The 17,885-nt window shown below is 41.2% G+C and overlaps 1 protein-coding gene across 1 annotated transcript in view; it reads left to right on the top strand.

Annotated features, from left to right (window-relative positions):
* The window catches only part of sorbs2a (sorbin and SH3 domain containing 2a), a 141,537-nt gene that overhangs the window by 82,532 nt on the left and 41,120 nt on the right, over positions 1–17,885 (top strand). Inside the window, exons 11-14 of the mRNA XM_034187772.1 lie at positions 6,245–6,354; positions 6,533–6,538; positions 6,910–7,033; positions 12,801–13,229. Of these exons, the coding sequence (XP_034043663.1) occupies positions 6,245–6,354; positions 6,533–6,538; positions 6,910–7,033; positions 12,801–13,229 (669 nt within the window). The remainder of the gene's footprint in view (positions 1–6,244; positions 6,355–6,532; positions 6,539–6,909; positions 7,034–12,800; positions 13,230–17,885) is intronic.

The raw sequence follows: 17,885 nt of genomic DNA, 5'->3' as shown, positions 1-17,885 counted from the left end.
AGGAGCACAAAAGTCCAAGTCAGTGACTGTATGACTTTGATACAAGGATTCTCTGGAGGATCTCGCATATGGCCATAAAATGTTGTTGAAAGAAAAAAGTAACAGTGTGTCAGATGAGGCATACTATTTGCATTGTGAGTGAACATCAGCTACAGAAATTTGGCCCTTTGATGCACTGCAGCAAATAGACCACTTTCAGGAGGTACGGCTGGACTGGTGATCTGTGTTAGGTTGCCAACCAAGACCCAGGGCAGTTCAGTAGTGTAGATGCAGTGATGCACTGTATACTCCCAAACCTAACCTGTGTTTATTTCATTCATGAAATAGTATGTTACATGGATATCTTCTTTCATGGCTTGGTAAATGATATCTAGAGTAACGTCAAACATGATAGTGTTGCAGGGACAGTGTTTGAGTAGCACCATATATTCTGAATATTTATTTGTTTATTTATTTGGATCCCCATTAGCTGCAGCTACTCTTCCTGGGGTCCACACCAGTCTACAAACACAATATACATAAATCAGAAATGCATTCAAAATATAAAAAAGGGAAAAACTAAAACAAACAATCAATCAAATTCCAAACAAATTAATCATCACACCTGGTCAGTCTATATAGGCAAAAACAATTGTCTATAAATGATCAAAAGTTAAACCCAGATTGCTCATTGTGTCAACCAGATGCAGCTTTACAAGTTTCTTAAAAAAACATTCATTTGAAGTGAGTATAATGCAGTCCAGTAATAATTCCATTCCTTCATACCCCTAAATATTACAGTGTTCTTTATGAATATAACATAACCCGAATTATAAGAACCGACTTTTCAAGATTTACTTGTTGAAAAACATTTTCTGAAGACCAAGTCTTTTTTAATATACAAATGCTTTTAATTTAAGTAATACTAACATAGCAGATTTGGTGCACAGGCCCATCATTCCATTTTTCAACCATGTGCTTTTAGGAGTGCGTTTTTGATGGATATTGTTGTTAAGACTGTGTTTTTGGGGGCTTGCTATGTTTTAACATTCACTGTCGCACTATATTTCTGTGTGCTTGAAAGTTGTTTGATGACTCGGCTGCATTTATAAACTTAAAATTTGCATCATAACTTATCCACAGTTGGTAGATACTTGTTTAAGCTGACTTCTTTATGAATTTGTATGCATTTTTAAAGATTATAAACCTTGTACATCTACCTCAACAGTTGTTTTTGGTTATGGTTTTGGTCACAGATTATTTAAGAAAGTAATGTGCCTAATGTGTAGTAGATTGTTTTCTACATAAATAACCAGGTCCATGTGGAAAATCGGGTAATGACTAAGCAATAGATGCAGATGCCTACATACCACCATATATGATTTTTGGGATACTTAATTGTTTTTGTTTTTTGTGTGTGTGTTTTTTAAGGTGCAACCATCACAAAAAAATTATTATTTAACAACAATCAGAGCCAGAGTTTTCCTATTTGTTACATTTTGCGTTATAGCTAATTAGCACGGGCAGTATTACCATGTGTTCCATCATCATCTACTGGGTGCCACTGCAGTTGACATTTCTTATTATGCTGTTACAGCACGGAAGCGTTTTTTCTACCATCAACATATGAATACATCAAAAGTCATGTTTACACTCTGTCAGCATGTAAATTTGAAATGCATCCAAGTAGGTTGTGACTGCATCAGTATGCTTGAACAGTGTTTAGAATGCAGGATTCTGTTTAATTTTTCCCCCCTGAATCCATTACTTTCAGCTTCCCATTTTCAGCATGTTTTGTTTCCAGAATCAGCCAGTTGTTGATGGAACTCTCCTTTCTAATAGCTTCATATTTCATGCTCTTGTGATGTCTTTTGCCTCTGCCCTGACACACAAAATATTCAGTGCACATTATCCAGGTTTCCTGTTACCACGGGATTTAAAGTGCTGTTCTTCCTGATGCTGTCAGCTGCCAGAGTTCTGTGGGAAAGAATTTAACATGACACAGGTCCGTTGACCTTAAGTGCTTGGAATATACGCATCAGCCACAGTATTTGTTTTGACCACCAAATAAAAGTCCATTTGATTTTTTTTTTTTTTAACAGCACATTAATTTTGGATTTTTGTGCATTATTGTAATGAACCTTTATTATTGGCATTTATTCTTTTATTATTGGAGTTTACATTGAGATTCCTGGAAATCCACATATAAGTAGTTATTATTAATAAGAAATGCATGTTTTGTTTTGGTTTTTTCATTATATAAATCCCACCAGAGTATAAGTCACAGTAAACTAGTTAAAATGTATTCATATATATATATATATATATATATATATATATATATATATATATATATACTCAACAAAAATATAAACGCAACACTTTTGGTTTGCTCCCATTTTGTATGAGATGAACTCAAAGATCTAAAACTTTTTCCACATACACAATATCACCATTTCCCTCAAATATTGTTCACAAACCAGTCTAAATCTGTGATAGTGAGCACTTCTCCTTTGCTGAGATAATCCATCCACCTCACAGGTGTGCCATATCAAGATGCTGATTAGACACCATGATTAGTGCACAGGTGTGCCTTAGACTGTCCACAATAAAAGGCAACTCTGAAAGGTGCAGTTTTGTTTTATTGGGGGGATACCAGTCAGTATCTGGTGTGACCACCATTGGCCTCATGCAGTGCAACACATCTCCTTCGCATAGAGTTGATCAGGTTGTCAATTGTGGCCTGTGGAATGTTGGTCCACTCCTCTTCAATGGCTGTGCGAAGTTGCTGGATATTGGCAGGAACTGGTACATGCTGTCGTATACGCCGGTCCAGAGCATCCCAAACATGCTCAATGGGTGACTTGTCCGGTGAGTATGCCGGCCATGCAAGGACTGGGACATTTTCAGCTTCCAAGAATTGTGTACAGATCCTTGCAACATGGGGCTGTGCATTATCCTGCTGCAACATGAGGTGATGTTCTTGGATGTATGGCACAACAGTGGGCCTCAGGATCTCGTCACGGTATCTCTGTGCATTCAAAATGCCATCAATAAAATGCACCTGTGTTCTTCGTCCATAACAGACGCCTGCCCATACCATAACCCCACCGCCACCATAGGCCACTCGATCCACAACATTGACATCAGAAAACCGCTCACCCACATGACGCCACACATGCTGTCTGCCATCTGCCCCGAACAGTGTGAACGGGGATTCATCCGTGAAGAGAACACCTCTCCAACGTGTCAAACGCCAGCGAATGTGAGCATTTGCCCACGACGAACTGGAGTCAGGTCGAGACCCCGATGAGGATGACGAGCATACAGATAAGCTTCCCTGAGGCGGTTTCTGACAGTTTGTGCAGAAATTCTTTGGTTATGCAAACCGATTGTTTCAGCAGCTGTCTGAGTGGCTGGTCTCAGACGATCTTGGAGGTGAACATGCTGGATGTGGAGGTCCTGGGCTGGTGTGGTTACACGTGGTCTGCAGTTGTGAGGCTGGTTGGATGTACTGCCAATTCTCTGAAACGCCTTTGGAGACGGCTTATGGTAGAGAAATGAACATTCAATACACGAGCAACAGCTCTGGTTGACATTCCTGCTGTCAGCATGCCAATTGCACGCTCCCTCAAATCTTGCGACATCTGTGGCATTGTGCTGTGTGATAAAACTGCACCTTTCAGAGTGGCCTTTATTGTGGGCAGTCTAAGGCACACCTGTGCACTAATCATGGTGTCTAATCAGCATCTTGATATGGCACACCTGTGAGGTGGGATGGATTATCTCAGCAAAGGAGAAGTGCTCACTATCACAGATTTAGACTGGTTTGTGAACAATATTTGAGGGAAATGGTGATATTGTGTATGTGGAAAAAGTTTTAAATCTTTGAGTTCATCTCATACAAAATGGGAGCAAAACCAAAAGTGTTGCGTTTATATTTTTGTTGAGTGTATATATATATATATATGTATATATATATATATGTATATATATAACAGTTGCCTCCAAATGTCACATGCGTCCCCTCCATTTCTGCCTCTAAATCTAGCCTAAGAACCCACCTATATTCTCTGGCTTTTCCAGCCCCTTAATCTTTCCATTCCTTTTGCCATTCTGTGATTTTGTGTTTGTTCCCTACTGTTTTTTCTTTCAGTATTATTATGTTTATGATAGTGTTAGAGGTGGTGGCCAAGTGGTTAATATGCTTGGTTTCAGTGCGGAAGGATCCAGGTTCAAACCCCACCCCTGTCGCATTTCTCCATGTAATGTGGAGTTGCATCAGGACGGGCATCCGGTGTAAAACTTGTACCAAATCAACATACAGATCCCCCTTGGACCTGCTGTGGCGAGCTCGAGTGGAAAAAACAAGGGAGCAGCCGAAGGGTCTTTTTATTATTATGTTTGATAATCCTTTTTACGAAATAGAAGTTGCAGATTTCTTCGATGCATCGCAATCATGTCATGTTAATTAATTTAATTAATTTGTAATTTATAATAATAGTATTAATAATTAATTCATTAGTAATTGATTAATGTTAATACTAATAATTAATAACACTATGTAACAAATTTTATTTTTGTTTTTATCCTGGGTACACCGTGTGTTTTCCCTACCTGTTATGCCTTAAATAAATAGAAATAGCCGTTATTCCACAGAAACTTGCTTCTGTGATCAGGACATGATATTTTGAAATTTGTCTGTTTTCAAGAATATTCTCGATTCGTCTTCACTGACGACTGAGTAGTCTTCTAGAATATTGTGAAACTGCTAGAACATGTCCAGAAATTTTCTAGAAGTTTCCAGAATTATCTAGAAATTTCAAGAAACTTTAGAACTTTCTAGAACATTAAAAAAATAAAATCAAAGTTTGTGCTGAATGTAGTCATTCTTCCATAGACTTTAGACAGTAAGCAGTTGAAATATAACACTTAGAAGCCAGGAACAAAAATTGTGTTACATTAGTGTAATAGTAATTAATATTGTTTGATTAATCATTGATTGATTTAGTAATTAATTAATTAGTAATTAAAATAATTTATAACAATAATAATTTATTAATTTATATAGCGCCAAATCACGACTAAACGCCTCAAGGCGCTTCACAAACATCCTTTAAAAGCAGAACAAAATGAAATAAGATTAAAACACAATAAAAAATTTAAAACATAAATAAGTAAAAGAAGTAAAATAAAAAGAATAAAAAAAGACACAGTTTAGGGTAAAACAGGGAAGGGGTATGGGGAAGGGCCAAGGGGTAGAATTGAGATTCAGCCTATGGCTCTGCCTTGATGGGACACCAGTCTGAATTTGGGTTACTTCCCTAACCAAGACCATTCCCAGTGTGGACTGGGACAAGACAGATGAAGCATCTGATCTCTACAGAAGATGGATTATGGAAATTCACCAGAAATTAATCCATTATATTCAGCCTCGTCCAAGGACACAGACAGGTAGCATAAGCAGGAATCAAACCCAGCTCTAGATATTTCAGCTTAGCTCCTTAACCCCTGAGCTACCTGCTCTACACTTAAATGAAAGGCTTACTTTTCCAACATATCATCACGTTTGTAAGACCATTGACTTTGACAAATAAAGTATTGTGTTGATGAAAATTCCCAAATCACTGAATATGTCTTGCACTTCACATCCATCAATCATTAAAATTGCAGCAGCAGGCAGTTTTCAGAACATTGCGTGAACATGCAATAATTATACTGAGGGAAACCCCAAAGACACTCATTAAAATGTTGAAGGAGTTATAGATTTCCATGGTTGTAGTTTTAGAAACTGCACAGTGCACCTTTTGTCTTGATGCAGTGGGGTGGCCATATGTAAGACCTTACTTGTGCATAGTGCTTTGAGATGACTTATGATTTGGTGCTGTATAAATAAAGTGAATAGAGTTGAATTGGTTCCTGGTGGCTGTTCCTAGACAGCAGCCCACTTGACAGCTAGCCTGCTCCCTCTTTTAATGAACTGCAGGCTGCTTACACTGCTGGAAGATTCTGTGTTGAACTTTTTTTTTCTCAAGTGGGGGGGTTTAACATTGTTTCACTCTGACAACAAAGGTTCAGTTTAGATTCCGGAAAACCACATGCTATTTGCAGTGCCATCATTGTCAGGTGTCTTACCTAGCTGGCGCTGGTGATGCGCAGGTTTGCTATTCATCCATGCATGTAAATAAGGCTCTCTTGGTAGTTGGCCACAGTGGTTTGAGTTCTGCGAGTGGTGTCCCAATACACTTGGCGTTGTTGTGGGCAGGCTCGCACCGGCTCCCATCCCAGCTGCTGGGCAACAACTCTGTTCATTGTTGTTCCTTGTATATCCAAGAAACACCCAGATGTTCAGGTGGTGACAGCCGACATTAGCAGGTGAGGGGGGGATGACCTTGGGAGGAGCCCAGGGGGAAATGACCTAGGGGGGAATGCCCCAATACCAATATTAAAGTATAACCCTATGTAGCAGAAATGATCATGACTGCATCCACAGCTGTGGTCACTTATTGTTACTTCTGTTGTTGTTCCTCAGGGAGTGATTCTCACTCTTCAGACTTGGGTAAGGCTCTATATTTATTATTTTTCATTAATTCCCAATAATTAAACTTTTAGTCAGACACACTTAATTATACTTCAGGTAAGTGGCCATTTGTAGCAGTTCTTACACAGCTACAGCTTTTTTTTTTTTTTTGTTGTGACCTCTTAACAATTTGATGTAGCAGAATGGATTTTTCTGGAGAATGGAACACCTAGTAAAGCCTATCTGGGCTGTAACTCTGTATTTTAAAGTACATTGGAAAAAAAAAATCACTGGAGAACCTTGATTGTTGAACACACAGGGACACATGCACATACGTGAAATAATATATACCACCTTGGAAATAAACACTGTCCTGCGTAATGTGGCGCTAATATTAACTTTATCCCCAGATTCCTGGCGATCCCGCAGTGCAACAGATGGCTTGAAAAATGGAGACACCTGCAGCTCTTCTCTTGCTGCCAAGGTTTCCGCAGTGTCAGACCTAACCTTCAGGATAAAAAGTCACCCACACAGGTGACATCTCCAACACAACTCTATGTTCTGTGTAAAGATAAACCAGTGGTTTTCAGTAGGATCATCAATTTCATCACATACATACAGACACCTAGCTAGTTATCTATCTAATTTGAATAACTTGATTTGTGACATGCTTTGCACTGACTGATTTTTGTTTTTATTTACTGTTTTAACATTGTTGGCTGTTGCATTTTTATTGACCAAAAAGGAGGATAATCATGTGCCTTCCCCACCCCTAGAAGAGAAAGTTTCCACTTTCCACCAACTGGGCACTAACCACCACCCTACAGCTCACTTATTATCCCTGCTAATGACTTGAGTCCAGGAATGTTTACTCGGAGTGAAAAAGCTGTTTTGAAGAGTCCCTCACTATTAGCAGCACATCTTACTCATTGGCAGAGGATAGCACAAATCCCTTGAACACCACACCTACATCAGCTGAACAGAATTACCAGTCCGCTGCCTTCCATAGTACTAGCAACTGTAGTGCCGCAATCACCACTAACACAAATGCTCAAGATCGTAAAGTTTCTTCTCTTAAAATAAACCCCTGTTACCGTCCCTGATCCACCCGCTCACCTCAACTCTCATTTGGACCCCCATCCAAAACCCCAAACCTCTGATCCCCTTTAATCCCATCCCCATCTCCTAAAAACAACTTCACATGCTGTCGTCCCCTAACACAGACAGCCTTCCTTTCTGTCCACTTGGTTCCTGAAAACCCAAAACAGCTAGAGCCTGAGTCAGTGAAATCCACAGTGGACTCATGGTCCCAGATCAACGCTGCATTGTAACTTCAAGTCCAGCTCCCCCTCCTGTGGAGATGATGGAGACTCCTCTTGCTGTTCCACCAAGACCTTCTCCTGCAGAACTGTTGGTACATACTGACTACATTCTGTAACACAAACTGAATCTACTGCCACAATATTGCAATCAGTTTTATTTAGGTGACAGCAAAGCTGAAAAACAGCTTTGGTGTTGTTACTGCAGTGGTCAGATTTGGAGTGTTCTCAAAGGTTCCATACAAGAAGTAGATCGTGGCCTTTCATTTTACTGACTGTGTTATCCAACGTGACAACAGAGGGATCACAGTCAAGCTACAAGTTCAAGGTGAACTTGAGCAGATACAGTTTAAAAGAGCCTTCAGCATAAGGATGAATGCTATCTTTACATACATATACGAAGTGATAGAGCATAACTAAGTCTATGTCAGCGAGTGAAATTTTAGAAAGCAATGAAAGTTATAGAGAGGAAAAAAGCAGTACATAGTAAGTGTGAGTTAGACATGTGAGGGTTGTTGGAGAGCTTACCTCTCTGGGGTCCAGCAGTATTTTCCAGATTTTACCATATTTAAGTTATTCCCAGTTAAGATACTTATAAGTTTATGCCCCTGTGTTGCATATTAAAATGTTCACAACCAAATTCAGCTTTCACAATATGTGTCGCATATTTGTCAAGAACTCTGTTGAAATATTTTGGCTCACACCTTACTTGTGTGAAGCGCCTTGAGGCAACTCTGTTGTGATTTGGTGCTATATAAATGAAAATAAATTGAAAAATTGGCTCTAAATCTAAAAAATTAAATGCATTTTTCGAAAATCCTTAATCTTTATTGAAACTGCACCTTTATTCATGTGGATGAACTGTTTTGGTGCTACAAATGACAAAAGTTTTTGACTCATAAAAGTTCAATTCAGTTTGTTTATATAGCACCAATAAGTTGCCCCAAGGTGCTTGAAAAAAGGGTAAGATCTAACCATACCAATCCCCCTGAATAAGCATGTAGCCAACAGTGCTAAGAGAAAAACTTATTTATTTTTATTTATTTATTTAACTTGAAATGATAAAGGACATCCTCTGGTGTTTTTTGAGGAATAAATCTTCAGGACAGACTCAGAGGTGTGGCCACTTGCTTTGGCCATATAACAATAAGAAAGATCAAATAAACAAAGTTCAACAAAGAATTTTCAAACATGCAAAACAAGAACAGGTCTTGATTGTAGTCCTTCAGCAGTTGTTATCCAAAAATCTTCCCTGGTGGTATAGATACGAGGTCTATTAGAAAAGAAACCAACCTTTTTATTTTTTTAAAAAACTATATGGATTTGAATCATGTGCGATTACGTCAGACAAGCTTGAACCCTCGTGCACATGCGTGAGTTTTTCACGCCTGTCGGTTGCGTCATTCGCCTGTGGGCAGGCTTTGAGTGAGCACTGGTCCACCCCCCTCGTCGGAATTCCTTTGTCTGACTTCTTCCTGAGAGACTGGCGCTTTGCTTGATCAAAATTTTTTCAGAAACTGTGAGATTGTAAAGGAGATTTTGTAATGAAAGACGTGCGGACGGATTCGCGCGTCGGCACCCAGCCGCTCATGGCGTAGGGCCACAGCAAAACACCTCCGTGTTGATAACCATTCGTAAGATTCAGGCGGTTTTCGATGGCTTTCAGTCGAATGAGTATCCGAGAAATTGTTTAACAGCTGGGCATGTTCAAACTTGTCCTGTAATGCTTCCAACGGAGGTGTTTTGCTGTGGCACCGTGCGATGAGCGGCTGGATGCCGACGCGCGAATCCGTCCGCACGTCTTTCATTACAAAATCTCCTTTAACAGTGGAATGTCCGGATAAACTGCTGATCCTGAGCTCTTCTGAAACTTCTCTGTTCTCTCACGATGTCCTGGGTCAACAGAGGCTTAAATTTGGAAGTTTTCAGCTCAAAACAGGCTGACGACTGCGGCTCAGGGCGCGGCGCACCGTCTGGCTCTATGGGCAGTCCTTAAAGCGACATTAACACTCCATAATCTCTCATCAGCCATTAAAATTTTCACCGAAAACCGTCTGAATTTCTCGAATGGTGTCCACTTGGATGTGTCTTACAGTTTCAGAAAAAATTTGATAAAGCAAAGCGCCAGTATCTCAGGAAGAAGTCAGACAAAGGAATTCCGCCGAGGGGGTGGACCAGTGCTCACTCAAAGCCTGCCCACAGGCGAATGACGCAACCGACAGGCGTGAAAAAACTCACGCATGCGCATGAGGGTTCAAGCTTGTCTGACGCAATCACACGTGATTCAAATCCATATGGTTTTTGAAAAAATAAAAAGGTGGGTTTCTTTTCTAATAGACCGTATTTTGTGTGCAAAAGTAGGAAATTATGATGTCTATTAGAAAAGTATCCGACATTATTTTTTCAAAAACCATATGGATTTGAATCACGTGTGATTGCGTCAGACAAGCTTGAACCCTCATGCGCATGCGTGAGTTTTTCCACGCCTGTCGGTTGCGTCATTCGCCTGTGAGCAGGCTTTGAGTGATGAGTGGTCCACCCCCTCGGCGGATTTTCATTGTCAGGAAATGGCGGAATGATTTGGGCTTTTTTTCCATCAGAATTTTTTCAGAAACTGTTAGAGACTGGCAGCTGGAAACCATTCGAAAAATGTATCTGGCTTTTGGTGAAAATTTTACGGGCTTCACAGAGAATAAGGACTGTTACTACAGCTTTAAGGACGGTTTTAAGGACGCTCGGCGCACCGCGCTTCGTGCCACCATCGAGACCCACAAACCACCAGATCATTTCTAAACGGATGGCTCTGTGGAGCCGGGACCGTCGTGTGCACTTTCTCTGGTTATCACAAGAGCTGGACATCAACCATTTCCGGCAGATTTCACTTTTAACAAGAGATTTTGTCATGGAAAGCCGAGCGGAGGCTTCGCTCGTCACGACTGATTTGCTGATGGAGCAAGATAAAGGAACACCTCCGTTTTGGTCTCACAGGACGGCTTTGAGATGGCGTTCAGACAGCTGTCGGTGGTTTTTCCATCCAGTGATTATCCGAGAAATTGTGGATGTGCCTGGACATGCCAGAACATGTCCTGTGAGGCTTCATCACGGCGTTGCTGTGCGCCATGCGGCACCGCCGCGACACGCGAAGCCTCTGCTCCTCTTTCCATAACAAAAACTCCTGTAACAGTGGATTGTGCCGTTCATTTCCAAACTGGACGCTGTGTTTTATCCCAGACGTCGTCTGACTAGCACAGGAATTGTGAAAAGACGTGGACATCAGCACTTTTTCGGCACATTGAGACAGACATGCGGAGGAATTCAGCGCATTGCGGCGGTGCCGCATGGCGCAAAGCAACGCCGTGATGAAGCCTCATGGCACATCTTCTGGTATGTCCAGGCACATCCACAATTTCTCGGATAATCACTCGATGGAAAAACCACCGACAGCTGTCTGAACGCCATTTCAAAGCCATTCTATGAGACCAAACTAGAGGTGTTGATTTGTCTCGCTCCATCAGCAAATCGGTCGTGACGCGCGACGGCTTTAAGGACGCTCGGCTTTCCATGACAAAATCTCTTGTTAAAAGTGAAATTTGCCGGAAAATGGCTGATGTTCCAGCTCTTGTGATAACCAGAGAAAGTGCACGGTCTCGGATCCATAGAGCCATCCGTTTAGAAATGATCCGGTGGTTTGTGGCTCTTGAAGCGCAGCGCGCCGAGCGTCCCTAAAGCCGTCCTTAAAGCTGTAGTAACAGTCCTTATTCTCTGTGAAGCCCGTAAAATTTTCACCGAAAGCCAGATAAATTTTTCGAATGGTTTCCAGCTGCCAGTCTCTAACAGTTTCTGAAAAAATTCTGATGGGAAAAAATGCCCAAATCATTCCGCCATTTCCTGACAATGAAAATCCGCCGAGGGGGTGGACGACTCCTCACTCAAAGCCTGCTCACAGGCGAATGATGCAACCGCCAGGCGTGAAAAAACTCACGCATGCGCACGAGGGTTCAAGCTTGTCTGACGCAATCACGTGATTCAAATCCATATGGTTTTTGAAAAAAATAATAAGGTCGGATACTTTTCTAATAGACCTCGTATTTATGAAAGTAAATAAATGAAAAATAAAATCACTCATCATTTCCAGCTAGATGCTTCTGGCTTCAGTCTATGCAGAAATGTCTAAAAATATCTGTCATTGGCTGAAAAGTGGGACATCCTTCACAAAAAAGTCAATTTTCTCTGTTGTGGAGAACTTGTAGAACCTGGGAAGGAAAATAGCCACATCCACGTGTTTTTATGACATTATGCTTCATCAGTACGACTATATAAAAATGAAAAAGTGTTTTCAGGCTGACAGGCCCCTTTTTTGACTTGAACTGGATGCCAATGTCACCAAGTAGCCAACTAAGCTCAAAAAGAGTCCAAGTCTCAGATACTGGATTTGAAGAGTGAAGTCCAGATGATTGCTGGGTTCATTGAGTGGAGTCATTGAACAAGCCTGATGAGGATGCGTTGGATTCAGTGAACAAGACTACAAAAGTTTTTGATTGGAGGTTACATTGTTGTGAGGGTTTTTGTGGGACTGCAAACTCACCGTGTCACCTTTGAAAACACACCTTTTTTCAATGTTGTGTGTGTTATGCCTTCCATACGTCTTGGTGCTGATATCCAACCACGCTAACTGATACACTACAGTATGTATAAATGTTTGCATATTTATTTGGAGGTGGGTGTTCCACTGTATATTGTTACTGCATATCCTGTGTTTGCTGCTCTCCAGGATTTTGAACTAACAGCTTCTTCAATCCACAGTTTCATAAAACTATGCTGCAGCCTTGGAATACTTAAGTGTGGTTTCACTACAGCATTTCACCTTTCGTTAGCCTCACCTGTTACCTCCATACAGCTTTTGTGACATGGCTAATAAGTGGTATCACTAAGCACTCTCCATCTCTCCTTTTTCTTTCAACTGGCTGTCCCTCCAACATTAGGGGCCTTCCTCCCTTGACCCAACAGCACGGCATTCACCCTATCGCTGCCACAGTTCAGACTCACTTGACTACCCATCAGACCTAATGTCTAAGGCTTTATCACCCACCCCATATGTCCCTAGTGTGGCTGGCAGCACATCTGGTGCAGTCAGCAGCAGGCCAGGCTTTACCACAGTCAGCAGTGTGAGCATCGGTGGCTGCATGTCGCCCTCCGCTTCCCCCGTGACCGTGTCAGCGCTCAGCCACTACTCTTCGTCCACAACGGGTCTGCTGGATGAGCTGCAGATCTGTAGCCTGGACTCGCCTGATGCCTCACCCACACCATCGCCCACCCTCAGCCTTGTCTCTGCCTCCACGTCCACTGTTGGCATCGATGATGCGCTAACAGCCTCTGTGGCCTTCACTGCTGCAGCAGCCACTGTTACTAACGTAATTATCCCAACAAGCGACTGTCGTAACACACATCATTAAAACAAATAAGGAAATGTTTCTTTCCCTCACATTTATTTGGAAAACTGAATTAAGCCACAAAAGTGTCATTAAATTACCTTCCCCTCCCCCCTTTTTTTGTTAAATATTTGATAAAACAGTGATATTGAACTTATGTCATTCAGGGTCATCAGGATGCAGGTCGTCAGAGACCGCAACAGATGATTTTGCTGACCAGCACCACTTTTTAGTAGAATTAGCTGATATTGTCTTTAGTCGCGGGCAGCACGGTGGCTTAGTGGTTAGCACTGTTGCCTCACAGCGAGAAGGTCATGGGTTTAGTTCCCACCTGTGGCCTTTCTGTGTGGAGTTTGCATGTTCTCCCCGTGTTTGCATGAGTTTCCTCCGGGTGCTCCGGTTTCCTCCCACATCCAAAGACATGCGGGTTAGGTGGATTGGAATCTTTAAATTGTCCGTAGGTGTGCAAGTAGGTGTGAATGTGTTTGTTTGTCTGTTTGTGGCCCTGTGACAGACTGGCGTCCTGTCCTGGGTGTACCCCGCCTTGCACTCTGACTGCTGGGATAGGCTCCAGCCCCCCGCGACCCTTGATTGGACTAAGCAGTTGAAGATGAGTGTGTGTGAGTGTGTCTTTAGTTGCAGTGATAACCTGCATCCTGATGGTTATTCATGGAACTTGATTGAGCCCACTACCACTAACTAACTATTAACTTCCATTTAGTTATTTTCAGCACATTATTATATGTTTGTAATCATTACAGTTCTGTATGTGTAATATATGTTTGTCTTTGGTAGATGTGTCTGGCAGCCTCAGTGACCCTTCATATCAAACATTCATGACCTGACAAATCATTTTATGGATAAAATGTACAGCAGAGTGATATGCCCATATGGCCCTGTCGCACCTTGATGATTTAGCCAGCATATGCCGACTTGTGAAAAATTTCACAAATACACTGGCTAGGTCGAATAAGTCATACAGCTGTCACAACATGACTCTTGAGCCAGCGTATGCCGACAGCCCCATTTCCACCGAGCGGTCCGGGTCATCACGGTATGGTATGGGTCAGAACAGTTAATTTCCACCACCAGCAGAACCCTTTTGTCTGGTAGACAGAGCAGGTAGATGCTGACATAAACATCATCGAGAACACAAACTTTCACATGGCCTCACCCCTCCACACGGAGGCCAAACAGTAATTTAACATTTTTTAATTTAATTTAATTTTTGTCTTGGTGGATCATAGTATTTATTTTTGTATGCAGAAGAATCAACTGATGCCTTTGGTAAACACTGATATGAATGCATGAGGTGCTGTGACTCTTTCCACTTTTAAAATAAGTTTTTTGTTTTGTTTTTGTGGCAAAAAGCACCAATGTTTTCTGGTTCAGGCTGAGAGACAAAACACAGTGACTTTGTTTAAAACACTGTGTTTCTTCAGCCACGACAAGGAACTAAAGTATTTTCAGATGTCGTTTTCCAAAATCTGGATGCTTTATGTGGATCAGTTTTCATCAGGCTGTGATGATTAATCTTACTGAAATAATGTAACAGGTAAGATTAAGACTTTATATTTACTCTGTGTGTGAATGATTTTAATATTTGAAACAGTCTGAACTGTTCGCATGAGGATTGCAGCTTTCAGTTGTTGAGCCAATCAGTAGACAGCATCAGTGGACAAATTTCAACTTATGAGTAACTTAGAAATAATGTGTGTCAACAATCGCATAACTTGCATACAATTTATGGCCCGCATATGCAGGACGTATCAGCCATACGCTGGCACACGTCAAAAATATTATGCATGCGCAAAATTTTTTGATGAACTCGCCATACTACGACATATACCAGCGTGCTTCAACGTGCTCTTAACTTATACAAAACTTACCCATAACTTAATTTATTTTATTTATACAGCACAAAATCACAACAAAACTGCCTCAAGGCGCTTCACACAAGTAAGATACATAGAACCCCCTTGAGCAAGCACACAGGTGTCAGTGGTAAGGGAAAACTCCCTCTGAGGATACGGAGGAAGAAACCTCAAGCAGACCAGATTCGTGGGGTGACCCACTGCTTAGGCCATTCCAACTGTTGCAAGGTTTTGACAAAGGTTTACCAAGTTGAAGAAATGGAAAACCAAAATAGCATCAAAAACAAAGTGCATTATTGAGTTGAGCACACAGTCATTGGCGCCACAGGCAGGGTGTCGTGAGATAAGCCCAGTGCCCTGGGGTGCAGGGTCAGTGTCCATCCATCACCTTTTCAGTGCACCACAGCATAAGCTGTCCTCATGGAAGACTGCATTCCAAAAGAAGACTGCAGTGGCTCAGAGATGTCAGCCTCAGCAGGGTGGTCCACGAGCCACTGCATCAGCTTCAGCCAGGGCATTCTCATGGTAAGTCCACTGCCCTGTGATGTTCAGCCGTCAGCTTTAAGTGGTGTCTTCTGTGCCTCGGCAGAATCAGTCCGCCGGAAATAACTGCACCTAAAGTATGAATTCACCAACAGTAAATTGACAGGGAGCAGAGAGAATACTAAGGTGATCACTGGCAGATAGCCCTGAGCTTCACGAACAGACCCAGAATTTATAGTGCAGCAGATAACTGAAACAATCCTGCAAATGGTGATACAAGCACGAAAGTCGGCACAAATACTCCTTAGACATTACTCTTTTGAAAAAACCGACTAGCCACTTGAATTTTCAATAGGCGACCAGGTAGGGGTCAATTGAAGAATTGCACAGGGGTTAAACTTAAAAATGCTCTAATCAAATTGAAAACTACACTACATTATTTGTCTGATCATAACGATTCCAAAAAGGTATAGTTTGGACTATCTATGACTGAATGTTCAGGAGTTATGGGGTAAAAACTGCGAAAATGGTGACAAATGTCAGTTTCAGTTTGTACAGGGGTCAAAAGTTAAGGTTCCTTCAATTTTTTACCGCATAACTCCTGTCAGCCTGTCAGAGAAGCCTGCACAAACCCACTGCTGCCCATTGATTGGCTCATCAGCAAAAGCTATAGTCCTTACATGACCAGTCATACAGTTCAACTGTTTCAAATCTTAAAACCATTCACACACTGAGTAAATATGAAGTTTTATTCTGACCTGTTACGTTGTTTGTCGGATTCATCATCATAGCCTGATAAGACATTCTTGTTTTGGAAGAATGGGTGTGAAATTCCTTATCATGAATTTACTAAAGAAATGCTGCGTTCTTAAAGAAGTCCTTCAGTGTTTTTTCTGCTCCAGGTGTGATTCTCAGCCTCAACCAGAGAACTCCAGTGCTTTGTCCCATCAACAAAAAAAATAAGTTATTTTAAAAGTTAAATATATTCCCGCCAGTGTTCAGCCATTTGACGTATCTTCAGCATTCTGCTCGTGATGAAAATAAATCTCATTTCATCCACCAAGAGGAATAACAAAGCATAATAATGACCTGAATAAATATATTGTTTTTAAAGTAGTTCCTCAATGTTTGTCTGCTCTGGGTGCGTTTCTCAGCGCGAAACATGAGATGATAGCGCATCTTTACGCCAACAACATGCAAAATATACGACAGGCGGAAGTGAACCTCACTGGGTCGTCTTTTTTTGTCAAGGTCATTGGAGGTTTGCAAATTGACACGGTGCATTATTGCCACCAACTGTTTGGGCGTGGAGCATTAATGGAGTGTGACATCCTCACTGGGTCATTATAAATGAAAATCTTCTCAAGAAGGAAATAAATAACTGTAGTAACCGGTTATTATTTTAAATACATGGTTCTGTTCTGGAACATGAAAAAATTTGAAGTTCCTGGTTTTCGTTTTTGTTCCACGAACTGATTCAAAGCCTTGATATAAACGTCTGACCACAACTGTATATTTCAAACTAAAGTAAATATACGAATCACTAGCTTGGTTGGAGACCAGAAAGTATTGGACAAGATAAATAATTTGTTTTTGCGATGTACTGAAGGTGTTAAGGCTTTATCTGAATGAACTGGCTTTGTTCCAGTAATTTTGGAGGCGACTGTAAACTGTGCTGGGTGATTTAATCCAAATATTTAATCTTTAAAATGTTACATTGGCATGAGGTTGCAAAGTAATCAGTAGTGCTGTTCTGTCTAATCATGAATCTTTGATCTGATCATGCAAGGCTTTACACTAAAAACTCCTCTGTTTTTTGTCAAATGGAATGATTTGTTAATGCTGTGGTGATTTGGAGAGTGTTCTTCAAGAGTCTCAGCTCCTTGGTCTTTTGTATATATCACAATCACAACTAATTTTTCAGAAAGGTATGTGTGAATCTGAAAGAAATGTCTTTGCCACAGTTTCAGCCTCTTAATGTGGTTAAGTGTATCCCTTTCCTGCACTAACTGTTCTTGTACTGAGGAGTAACTTTGGGTTCTGTGCCTCCTTGTGAATCTCTCTTTGTGGCTACATTCCAATTACAAGGCTTGAAGCCTAAAGGATTTTTAATTTATTTTTTCCGACTTTAATTTCAATTGGGGATGGGGAGCTGTAAGATGCCCTGTTTTTGTCATGATGCATCACTTTAGAAATTGATCTACATCTCACACGTGCAACAACAACAAAGAAAAACTGTAACTAGCACGTGATCATGACCAAAGAATCTCAGTACTACTAG

The sequence above is a fragment of the Thalassophryne amazonica genome, chromosome 15 (assembly GCF_902500255.1).
Source record: "Thalassophryne amazonica chromosome 15, fThaAma1.1, whole genome shotgun sequence".
Taxonomy (NCBI): domain Eukaryota; kingdom Metazoa; phylum Chordata; class Actinopteri; order Batrachoidiformes; family Batrachoididae; genus Thalassophryne; species Thalassophryne amazonica.
This window is presented reverse-complemented; position numbering and strand designations above follow the sequence as displayed.